The sequence below is a fragment of the Alligator mississippiensis genome, chromosome 1, assembly GCF_030867095.1.
Source record: "Alligator mississippiensis isolate rAllMis1 chromosome 1, rAllMis1, whole genome shotgun sequence".
Taxonomy (NCBI): Eukaryota; Metazoa; Chordata; order Crocodylia; family Alligatoridae; genus Alligator; species Alligator mississippiensis.
In genome coordinates this window covers 257036334-257048385 of record NC_081824.1, presented here as the reverse complement: position 1 = coordinate 257048385, position 12052 = coordinate 257036334, and the positions used below count along the sequence as shown (strand labels likewise).

General features: G+C 41.8%; 1 protein-coding gene across 3 annotated transcripts in view; it reads left to right on the top strand.

Annotated features, from left to right (window-relative positions):
• The window catches only part of NECTIN3 (nectin cell adhesion molecule 3), a 135076-nt gene that overhangs the window by 54753 nt on the left and 68271 nt on the right, over positions 1-12052 (top strand). For all 3 annotated transcript variants that reach the window (XM_059720534.1, XM_059720533.1, XM_059720535.1), the window contains exon 2: positions 7866-8204. In XM_059720534.1, the coding sequence (XP_059576517.1) occupies positions 7866-8204 (339 nt within the window). The remainder of the gene's footprint in view (positions 1-7865; positions 8205-12052) is intronic.

The window sequence follows — 12052 nt, the reverse complement described above, 5'->3', positions numbered from 1 at the left end:
TACACTCTATAGACACGGGCAGCCATTGCCTTATCCAATCCAAACCTTACCCTGTTAACGAGAAAGTGAAGCAAGGAATAACACGAGAGATCACAGAGATGAAAGGGTTAGGAGTAATCTGGCCTTCATTGAGTCCCTGGGCCAGCCCCATGGTACTCGTCCGGAAGCAGGATGGGTCCATCCAGTTCTGTGTGGACTACTGGAAGCTGAATGCTATTACCACCCCTGATGCTTACCCTATGCCCAGGGTGGACACTTTACTTGATCGCCTGGGCCCAGCCAAGGTTATCTCTACTTTCGATCTGTCCAAAGGATTCTTGCAAATGGCACTGGATCCGGATGCCATAGCCAAGTCTGCCTTTACCACACCTGTGGGACTATACGAGTTTACAGTTTTACCTTTCGGTATGTGCAACTCTCCTGCATCTTTTCAAATAGTGATTAATAACCTGTTACAAGGATGTGAACAGTTTGCCATGGCTTACATTGATGACATCACCATCTTCAGTCAGGACTTTGAATCGCACCTGATTCATCTGACCACCATGTTAGGCAAGATCAAGCAAGCTGGTCTTACTGCAAAAGCCAAAAAGTGCCATTGGGCATTATCTGAAGTGGTATATTTGTGATATCGTGTGTGGGGAGGTCATATTGCTCCCTTGTGGGACAAAATCGAGGCCATTAAAGACTGGCTGCCTCCACAAACCAAGAAACAAGTCAGCCTTCCTTGGCCTGACTGGATATTAGAGGAGGATTGTCCCTGGACTTGGAGCGACAGCAACTCCCCTACATGAGCTGACCAAGAAGGACAGCCCTGATCCAGTGGTCTGGAAGCAGGGGTGCCAAGAAGCATTTGAAACCCTAAAGGCTGCCCTGATCAAACAACCGATCCTGAAGGCACCACTCCATGATAAACCCTTCTACGTAGCCACTGATGCCTCCGACTCAGGACTAGGAGCTGTACTCTTTCAAGAGCACCAAGAGACATGGCACTCCGTGGTGTACCTAAGCCGGAAGTTAATCCCTCAGGAGCAGAACCTGTCATCTATTGAGGAGGAGTGTTTGGCAATCGTCTGGGCGCTATACAAGCTGAGGCCCTATTTGTGGGGGCAGCAGTTCACCATCCTATTGGATCATGCCACACTGCAGTGGTTGCAGACAATGCAAAACACCAATGCCAAGCTTCAAGAATGGGCCTGGAAGCTTCAGGAGTTCAACTTCACTGTCGAACACATCAAGTGAAGACTGAATGTGATAGTGGATGCCCTGTCGCAAAAGAACTCTGGGTAGTGGGTTGGATGGACTCAGACTCGTCTGACAGAGCTCTGGTCTGGGAGTTCCTTAATGTGCTTTCATGTTCTATGTGTATTATTGTTATGACCAGTATTATGTATTGTGTGATCTCTCTCTAGGCGTGAAAGACAACCCTTCCAAACAAAACACTCTCGTACCCATAGCTCTGTAAAGCTAGGTATCCAAGCTTTTAAAGTGGGGGGGGAGGGGGTGTGTGGCAGAAGGCCACCTTTTTGTTTTTCCCCCAAAACTCTGCTCTGTGACCATTTGATTAGGATGGGCCCAGCAGAGGAGACGGGAGACGCACCTTTACCCTATCTCCTTAGGTAACCTGAGCTAGATACATTCCTGAGAGAGGGGGGGAACCTGCTCCCTCTACCTACATGACTAGTATCATATACCTGGGTGAGGGGTTTGCTCCCTGATAGGCTAGAGTCTTCCTGGCAACTAGTGATGTATTTGAAATTGGTTGGCTGACAGCCAACAGGTGCTGGCCTCCATTAGACCAGCTAAATGAGGTCACAAGGGCTATGTAAGTTAAGGACTGCCCAGGAGGAGGGGGCAGCAGCCATGAGGGAGACTTGGAGACAAAGAAGAGCTGTACCTTCTGAAACTTTCTCTCTCTCCCTCTCACTCTCTCCCCTCATGATCAATGAACTGCCTGCCTTCAGAGGGAATCTCCAACTGCCTCTAGATGATACTCATGAGTAAGCTACCTGAGATCTAACTAGATATTTAGCTTGCAGGAACTCAGATGCATGATCAAAGGCTACCCAGCCAGGGGAGTTTGCTCTATGGGTTTTCTCTGATATTGCTCTACCCTGTACCCTATTCTAACCCTCTGTAACCAATAAAGTTCTCCTTTGTACCTATTTGTGGGAGACTTATTGGGAGTGGGTCTAGATTATGCCTTGGGGTCCCCTTGGTTTGGCTGACTAAGGGAGACCACTACTTGTGCTTCTGACTGAGGGAAGCATCCGAAGTTCTTGAAGTGAATCAAGTACCCTTGAGGGCTACTAGGCCTGTGTTTCCCAGGGTGTGCAGAGTCGGAATCAGCCCAGAGTCCCGGGTGGTGGCAGTGGAACCCCCAGGCTAGCGGGTGTTCTCCAGGAAGGGGGTCAGCCAGATGTGAGGCACCCCCAGGGAGGCACTCAAAGCCTGGAAGGTGGTCAGGTGCAGTGAGGTGGGTGGCTCAACCCAGGAGTGCCCCCTACTGGCCCGCCACACATCCATCACCCTCTTTCTAGCATTTGGGTTGCAGCTGATGAAGATAAAGTAGTAGGCTTTCTTTCCTGCACTTGAGAATTTCTGTTGAGATTCCATCTTTTCCAGGAGCCTTGCCGCTTGATAATGAATCAGTGGCCTTGCTTAGGTTTTCTATGGTGGGCTCCACATCTAACTCTGGCATGATCTGTAGAGTTGGTATTTGATCCAGTGATTCGCTGGTGATTTGTTTCTTGTGAGTATAGCTCTGAGTAGTGTTCAACCCAATGAGACATCTACTTGCTTCTATCTGTAATGGTTTCACTGCTCCACAACTTGAGAGGGGCAGCCTTGTTGACAGTTGGGCCTAGAGCTTTCTTCAGACCATCATACATGACTTTAAGGCTTCCTGTGTCTGTGGCTGGCTGTGTCTCTTCACAATTGAGTCCAGTACTGATGTGCATAGTGTCTGGTTGCTCTCTGTACCTAGTTTTCTGCATGCCGAAGTCTCACTTTGGTGCTCACTGTTGGCTTCTTGTTGTATTCCAGATAGGCTGTGTTCTTGATTTTGATGAGAGGTAATAGTTTTCTTGCATTTTCTTTGAACCAGGCCTTATTGGACAGTCTCTTTTGCCTAAATGTGACTTGAGCTATTTTGTGGATTATAGTTGTTTAAACCTTCCCAACTGTCCTCTGCATTCTCTGGTAGTGATTTCTTAAACATTCTGAGCTTGAAAGCCTTCACAAACTCCTGGCATGTCTTCTGGTTCTTAGTGGTAGTGATTTTTATTTATTTATTTATTTATTTATTTTGAGCTTGTTCCTAGGTTTTGCTCTCTGTAGTTTCTTCATTGTAATCTTCACTTTGCTAATGATCAGGGAGGGAGTGGTTGTGTTACAGTCAACACTGTGAAACATGTGGGTCTCCTGCACTGAAGGTACTTCTTTCCTCCTAACAATAACAAGATCTAGCTGGTGCTAGTGACCTGATCATGGATGTAACCATGACACTTTGGCAATTTTTTCAAGCAAAATATTAGTTGGTAATACACAGTTGGTTTGGGGCACAGAATTCAAGAAGTTGGCTGTTTTCATTCATCATGCTGATGCCAAAATGCCCTAGGCAATTTGGCCATGAGTTGTTGTGCATGCCAACTGCTGCACTGAAGTCTCCAAGGAGAAATAGTTGCTCCATTGATGGTACTCTGTTAAGCACTTGGTGTAAAGTGTTGCAAAACGTATTCTTCTCGGGGCTGGAGTTGAGTGTTGGTGCATAAGCATGATGATGTTCACAGAACCAGTGGTTGTCTGAAGTCTTGAAATGCACTCTGGATTCCCAATGGGTATTTCTATAAGCTTTACCAACTTGTTACACTCAGCAAAAGTGATGCTGTTCAGGCAATTTTCTACAGCACTTTTACCTCACCAAAAGAAGGTATAATTGGCCTCCTGGATAGAACCAGCATCTGCAAAACTTTTTCCTGGAGCACTGCAATATCAGTGTTGAGTTTGTATAGCTCACGGTCAATCAAGACTGACTTCTGTGTGGTCCTGACATTCCAGCTTTTAAGCCAGAAAGTTCTCGGTTTCTTGTTTTGTTTTGTTGGGGTTTTTTGGCCAGATAGGAGGTTTCTGTCTGCTTTTCAGCTTTTGGCCTAGCCCCATGCACCCAATGAGGCAGATTGACTTGCGGGTCAGCACCTAATTGTCTGGGGACTGTGCAGCATTATGGTGGGTAGTAGCTGACCAGTGGGAAACGATGATTCCTCCCACCATTGAAGGTAGTACTGTCCTCTATGCCAATCAAGTAAGAGCTTACTTATAACCTATAGCTGCCACTTTCTGTGTTGTGTCCATGCTGCCAGCAAGGATGGAGTATCCTCTCCATGTGGTGTGACTGCAATAGCCTGGGCAGTTGATATGGAGACGCTGCTTTGCCCCTGTATTGGCGTCCCCCCTCTTGGCTTCACTGGTTTGGTCCAAAGGAAGGACAGACAGCAGTACATTCGGAACCAGCTACACTGTACGAGTTGCCTGTGCAGAGGTCTTCCATCTGCCTTCCTTTCAGGGCTCCATTCCTAGATTGGTTGCCAGCTATAGCTGAAGAGCCCAGTCTGCTGTTTGTGTCTACCATTGGCAAAATCACTCAGTGGTGATGCTTATCTGCCTTTTGATGATATTTCTTCCATCCAAGGGTTCCACTACCCTCCTTAGGCACTCATCTGCCTGAAGCTGTTGGCACTTGCTGAGGTTGCCAGGTTAATTAGCACTCGGCCTTGTACTGCTTATGGTCATAGCAGTAGCAGGTTTTCAATCCTGACTTGATCAAAAAAAAGAAACAAGGCATGCATTTTAATTAGCTTCTTAAAGGAACTCTCCTTACTGAAGTCCACCATAAAATTTACTGTGTGGATAACTGACTTTTTCTATAGGATTCTGTCCTGTTGGACTACTAAGTTTTGGACTAAAAGATCATTTTCTAAATTATAAGAATGCACTGATTTGTGTGCTTGTTTGATTCTTTTTTCTTTTGTCCTTCATATGCATTGTCAGTTACTGTAACTGAACATACATAATCGCGTGAGTTAACATGTTACGCAAGAAAAAATACAACATTTGAAAGCGGCTAACCTGCCCCAAAGAGTGTAGTTTAAGATTTCAACTTGTTCTAAAACTGGTGTTCAGGGGAAATGGAGGAATTTTGTTTCAAACAGAAAAAAAATTGTTTTGCCCTTTAAGTGTGAATTGCACTGTTTTATGTCCTTGTAAGCATGTAAGTTGGTCAATATTCAGACTACTTAATGCTGGGCAACCTACGTAACATATTTTTTTAAATCCAGGTCCTTAGGTAGGGAAATACAAATCCTGTTGCATGTGTTGTCCGTGTTGTAATAGGCACTGCTTTTTTCTTAATACTTAATTCAATATGAAATTATTCATGTAATGTGTATGCAGAAATTCTTGGAATAGAAAAATAAGACACACCTTTTTTGCAGTAGTTCTGTTTCAAAGAACAGATCTATAACTAAAAACTGACTTTGGCAACAGGATCCAAGAATGGGAATTTACAGGAAAGCAATTTTTTGAGAAATAGTTAAATATGGTGTGTTTTATCGTCTCAATTTACTGCTAATGACTGGAGTAACATGCTACTTTAATCTTTGGTAGACTTCTGTAGTATTTTGATGGCTAGCATATGATCAGAATTACTTTCCATGTTGCATAATTCTTCAGAGATGAGAAAATGCAACAATTCATGTTTGTGTTACTCCACAATCAGAATTTGTAGCCTGACTGCAGTTATTGTCTATGATTTCACTTGGACATACAGGACTTAGCCACTAACATGTGGGGTACTTGATTACTTGTGAATGAATCTGCTTCAGTGTAGGGGAAGCTGTTGCAAACTGTTCAAGGGGAGAACTTGAACTCCACTTAGTATCCAGGTTAGTTAGTACTGGTTGTTTGTTCATACCACACATGCAGTTCCTCCCCCTCCCTCTGCCCCCAAATCAGCTGTTAGAAATTGGCATGTACATTTTAAGTAAGGAAGTATGATTATAGCAACTTCTGGGCTAAGTACAGATGGTCAAAAATCCTGAGGCTGAATTAATTCAGTCTTCATGGGTTAATCTAAACTGCAGATTGAACTGATAAGCAAGGGAACAGACATTCACTTTTGATCCCAAAAGTGCAGCCAGGTCAGTAGTGGCCCAGGCCAGAAGCTGGGGGGCACTAGGGCACACCTCCCTGCTTAGCTGGAGCAGACAGCTTGGGCTAAGGTTAGCTCACCTACCCTGCAATCGGGGGGCTTGCATGGGAGAAGATATAAAGCATCCTGGGATGCTGAGGGACTGTAAGTTAAGTTAACTTGAGTATGGAGGTGATCTGGGACAAGTTCAATAAACCAATTTAACCTGAATCGGTGAAGTCTGATATTGCATTCATCCAGGTTTATCTTAAACCAATTTCAACCATTTTGAAAATCGTTTATGCGTGCTGAACTTCTGTTGTGTTACTGATTTGAACAAGTTTCTAGTCTCTTATACTGGTTTTTGTGTATTTTCTGTCCCTACTCCTAAAGCTCTGCCCTCTGCTGGAGAAGAAAGAAAATTAATGCAAGCGCTGCATAAGGGGTCACATACTGAGCCCTCAGGGCTCCCTAGCTGCTGCCTACACACATTTTTTCTTTTCCCACAGCAGAGGCTCATACTGCAAAAGCTGTTTTTCTAAAGTAGAATTGAGTCTTGGGTATCATGCCACAGACTAAATCACAGGTGGGCTCTCAGTTAGCCAGCAGCCCTTACAGAATTAACTAGGATCAGGCCTTCAGTTGACCTGGAAGGTACTGCCAGCTGCCCATCCAGCTCAGCTCAAGGGACAAAGTGGGGCTGGGCATCCTGGCTTAGCCAGCAGCACCTGCAACTTCTTGCAGTTAAGGTTTAATAAAACAGCCATGCTATTTTGCTCTCCTTGCTACTGCAGCTGTCTGATTTCCCGCCTCCGGGAAAATACTGTACTTAAAAACCTTTCCTTGAAAATACTTTTTTTTTTTTTTTTTCTCCTTCATTCTACCTTCATTCTATGTTTTTCTTCATTCTACCTCTCCAGAACAAAGTGTATATCTTATTCGGGGGCATGTTGTATGTGATAAAGTACCAGTTGGAATGAATCTAGGAATTTTAAATCCAAAGTGTGTAGTTTGTGTAGGAGTTTTTACTGTTCTTGAGACTGATATGTGTAAGCATATTAAACCAATTGTGCTTGCCTTTACTGTCAGAAAAGTTATAGACAGACCTATTTTAAAAAATATTTAATACAGATACTAAGCTGTTCTAGTATGCCTAAAGAAATTAATAAAAACAATTGAAAGAGGTTTTTTGGGGGTAAGTGCAGTTAACTATAATTATGTGGGGATTAATAGTGTGTATATATAAAGGTCAAATAATTTGAAGGCTGGAAACCAAGGAAACATTGTTTTCATTTTGACTATCCCATCCTTTGTGACTTTTGGAAATTGGACTTGAGCTGTGTGCTGCAGCTGCTTGGATAAATAGGACCAAAGCCTCCAGGAGTTATGTAGTTGCAGATAGTTTGTCTAACTATCTTACGAATAGTAAGATCGTTTGTAACTCGGATAAGGTAAATGTAAAATTCCAAGCAAAAGGTTGGAAGCTGTAGGTGTAAATCATAAGTATGATAGTAAACTGTCTACCGAGCAAAACTAGAAGTCTGCTTTCATCTTTATGCCCTATTTATTAAAGTAGCAAATGAAATAATCAGAAAGAAAAATGAGTGAAACGTTTTATGATCCTATTTGCTTGCATTGTGTAATTCAACTGTCATTTTATTTGTATGTCTTTCTTTAGGTGCCTTAGCTGGACCGATTGTTGATCCACACGTAACAGCAGTCTGGGGGAAGAATGTCACGTTAAAATGCATAATTGATATAAATGAAACAATAACACAGATCTCATGGGAGAAGATACATGGTAAAAGTGCACAAACTGTTGTTGTTCATCATCCTGAATATGGGTTTTCTGTTCAAAGAGAATACCATGGAAGAGTGTCATTTAAAAACTCTTCGCTCATTGATGCAACAATCAGCCTAAACAATGTGAGCTTCTCTGATGCAGGAGAGTATGTATGCAAAGCAGTTACATTCCCACTAGGAAATGCACAGTCGTCAACAACTGTAACTGTATTTGGTAAGTTCAGAGCTTTTTAAAAAAGAGGACTGATCTAATGAATACAAATAAAGGAAAACATGTAGCTAGAAAGTAGGGGTGCACCTATTTTTTAAGTTTTTTTGGTATATTGATGGTCGATTTTAATAACCAGCCATATAGGCTGATACTAATCGAATAGCTGATATGCAGCCCGGCAGCTTGGAAAGCAGCATCTGGCTGGTAAGTCTGTGTGGGGGAAGAGGCTTGGGGAAGGGAAGGGAAGGGATGTGGGGGGCGGGTGCAGATTGAGTCCCCCACAGTGAGGGAGGGAGTGCCCAGCCAAGACTGGCACTTCATCTCCCAGTTGTGCATCTATTTGATAAGTCGGGCATCAACCCTGATCCAACTGTATCTAGTAGATATTTGGTTTTTTTCAGATCTCTACATTACAAATCCAATACCCTTCAGTATCAGTTATCCCACAGAGAGAATATTTTACTTATTACTCCAAAAAGCCTTAGATTAGACTACCTCCCTGGTGATGCTTCTTCCAGTTCAAATCACTGTTGTTTGTTGTGGGCTCACGTATGTGCCTGTTTAAGCAGGCCAATCTATACATAGCCATCTCAAACGAATTCTTAGTGATTGCTCCTTTTTGTGAATAGTACTGTCTATCTGAACAGGAAAACTTAATCTAGCAGACAGACACCTTGTTGTCTGATGCAAGTCAAATTTTATAAAACATAAAATTACAAGTTTACCCAAAATCATGGTTCATACAAACACAAATGATTAAAGATAAACAAGGCATAAAATTCAGCTACCAATGGAGACCAAAGGCTATGTTTCATAGATTTCATAGAGTTCTAGGGTCAGAAGGGACCTCTTAGATCATCGAGTCCAACCCCCTGCTCTGGGCAGGAAAGATGGCTGGGGTCAGGTAACCCCAGCCAGGTATTTGTCAAATCTCCTTTTGAACACCTCCAAGATAAGGAGGTGATGCTTTCCCCTTTGCCCATTCCATATTTAAAAAAAAAAATCTATGTGTAACAATCACCCCAAAACGCATTCACTTTTGGGGTGAATTTATAACACTAAGTTAAACAGGATTGTAAAAAAAACAGCTTCTGGAGTTTATTTTTCTTGTTAGAAAAACTTGAGCCATGTGTGATGAGAAGAAATCAACCTAAAAAGCAGGTCCAATAACAGAGAGAACCTTATCTTCTTTGTAGATCAGTTTTAAAATTTTGAAGGATTTTTTTTTTTTTTTTTTTTTTTTTTTTTTGACAACTAAAGTGGTAAAGAGCAGAAGTTTAGGTGACAGCTTTTTAAAAGTAGTTGGGTAAAACCAATTAATGGGTGTAATGGTATAGTAGCCTTTAGTAGCAGTTGCAGGGAAAGAGCTATTACTAAACACTTCTGAACACTGAACCTACAGAGCTTCACTAATCCTTAAACGTGGATTTAGGCTAAGGGATAGTTATTTATCAAGAGCAATTGGCGTGGTTTATCAAGAGCAATTGGCATAATTCCAGCTTCTGATTCTTCTAGACAAGTTAAGTAGAGCAATGCAAGGTTTTCATTTCCACTATGAAGTAGGGTTTTGAGTAATGACTTGAGAACTGTAAGAATCTTTGAGGTCAGAGAGAGACTTTGAATATGAAAATGACCTTGTAATATTTTGGTAATTTGTTAGAGGAAGTAATTGAATACAGTAAGTTTGAGAAGGATCAAAGTTACTTTGCAAAATCAGGACAGCTTAAACAGTAGCATCTTTACCTACTTAAGACCAAGCCACTGTGTAACACCTTATTAGCAACTTGATCAGATTGTTAAAATGTATATGTAAGTGATGAAAAATTTAGTTAATTGAAAGCTAACAGTGGTCTATGGTAAAAGTGTGTTGAAATGTGCAGTTTGTTTGGTGACCACAAAGCCACCACTATATTACTCAGTTGCAGAATACTGTCTCTTTATGGGCTTGCTCACCGCACAGCAAATTAGTGGACACCCAACTGCATGTTATGTTGTGTCATGTCAGGCACATTGCACCCCACTCCACTCGCATGGTTACTAGTCCTCAGTAACATTGCTCCCCCCTCATCTCTGCTGCACAGATGCTGAAGCAAACTTACTAGCCAGACTCGGGGATAATCTTACACTGCCAGTGCACTGGGACGTTCTCCACCCATCAGTAGTTCTGCTTCCCTCAGAACACCCAATATGGTCTACTGTTTCAAAACCCTTTGACTTTTCCTTACTTAATGGCATAAAGAATGGTCAGCACAAGCATCAACCAATCATCACCTCTGATTCTGCAGTCAGTCAACCAGGATTTAGCTGGCCATGTGGTTATTGGGCACTTCTCAACAGTTTTCAAACTGGGCATGGTCACTGTGTGCCTGAAACCTATACCAGTGGGGCCTTCACAATGACAACCAATGCCCATGTGGATAAGTTCAAACCATGTCCACATTATTGACTTTTGTCCATTTACAATGCTACCTGATGGCCTTCAAGCTCTTCAAACTGGTGATGACATCACCTTAAGATGGCTGAAACAATATGCTGAAACTGCATACACTAAAATAAATAAGCCAGCCAGCACACTATTTGGGGGGGAAGTTGTAAGTAAGTAAATAAATAAATAAAATTCTGACCCAACTTTTAGACAACAGTTGAACAAGTTAATAAAAACAAAAAAAACCCAAACTTGCCAAGTAGGAGATGATAATAGATGGTGATAATTCAGCTAGTATTTTGGGTTCACAGCACAATCTGATGACCTAAAACATTTTAAGGAGAAATTTTGCCATTTCAAATGTAGCAGCTCTGAGACGCATAGGCAGCACGGTGGGCTAGATTATCTCTGGCGCACCCTTGGCCTAAGGAATAAAACTGTTACATTTAATAAATAAAATTAAGTCCAGTAGAATGGAAAAACAGACCTAAAATAAACAAGTGATACATTTTGCTGATATTTCAATCTGAGATATTAATAAATACAGGAAAACAGGTAAATAAATACAACAATATTGATTTATTTTGGGGGAGGATGGAGATGAGGATATGGGAAGATAGTTGAATAAAATTATGAAAGAGGTTATTGGAAAAATCTAAAATAAGTTCTTGGTAATAAGTTAGTTGCTCTTGAATATTTTCTGGTTTTTACTTGGCCATCTTCAGTGTTCTGAATAAAGTCCGTCTCCCTTGCATTAAATTAAAAAATCTTTGCATCTTGAAATAAAACTTGAGTAACAAGAGACATTAGCATGAAATACTTAAGCTTCTTGATGGGGAAACAATAGGAAACATCGCTAAGGCTGACAGAACTGAGCCATTCTCTATGTAAATAGGCCAGTAAAATACAATACTGTACTAATTCCTAGTGCTGTTACTGCTACAGTTTGAAGGCATTTGTCAGGACACAGTTATGCCTGTTACTGCAGGAAGCACCTTGCCTCATGGTGTGAAATGTACATTGCTCTCTTCTTGGCAAGGTGAGTTCTGATTTCAGTCAACATACATGCATGGGACAAATAAGTGAAAACCCAGTTCTGAAAAGCTGGTTGCTCAGAAGGTATGAGAAATTGTAGATGGCTTCCACAACTATTAAACCTTGTAGTTGGAATCGGGGGTGAGGTCTTTGTGAAAGTTAATTGCTGAATGCTCTTAAAAGGTAGGAAAAAAAAGACATAATCGGGGATTCAGTATTGAAGAGACCATCTCTAAACTTACTATTTATTAAATATCAAGCTGAACTGTTTTTTTTGTTTGTTTTTTTTAAGCCTGGCAGAGGATGCACATGAACTGAACTAATGGAAACACCTTTTATTGAGTGTCAACCCATAAATTGAGTTGACCAGCAAAATTTACCTGCTACAGGA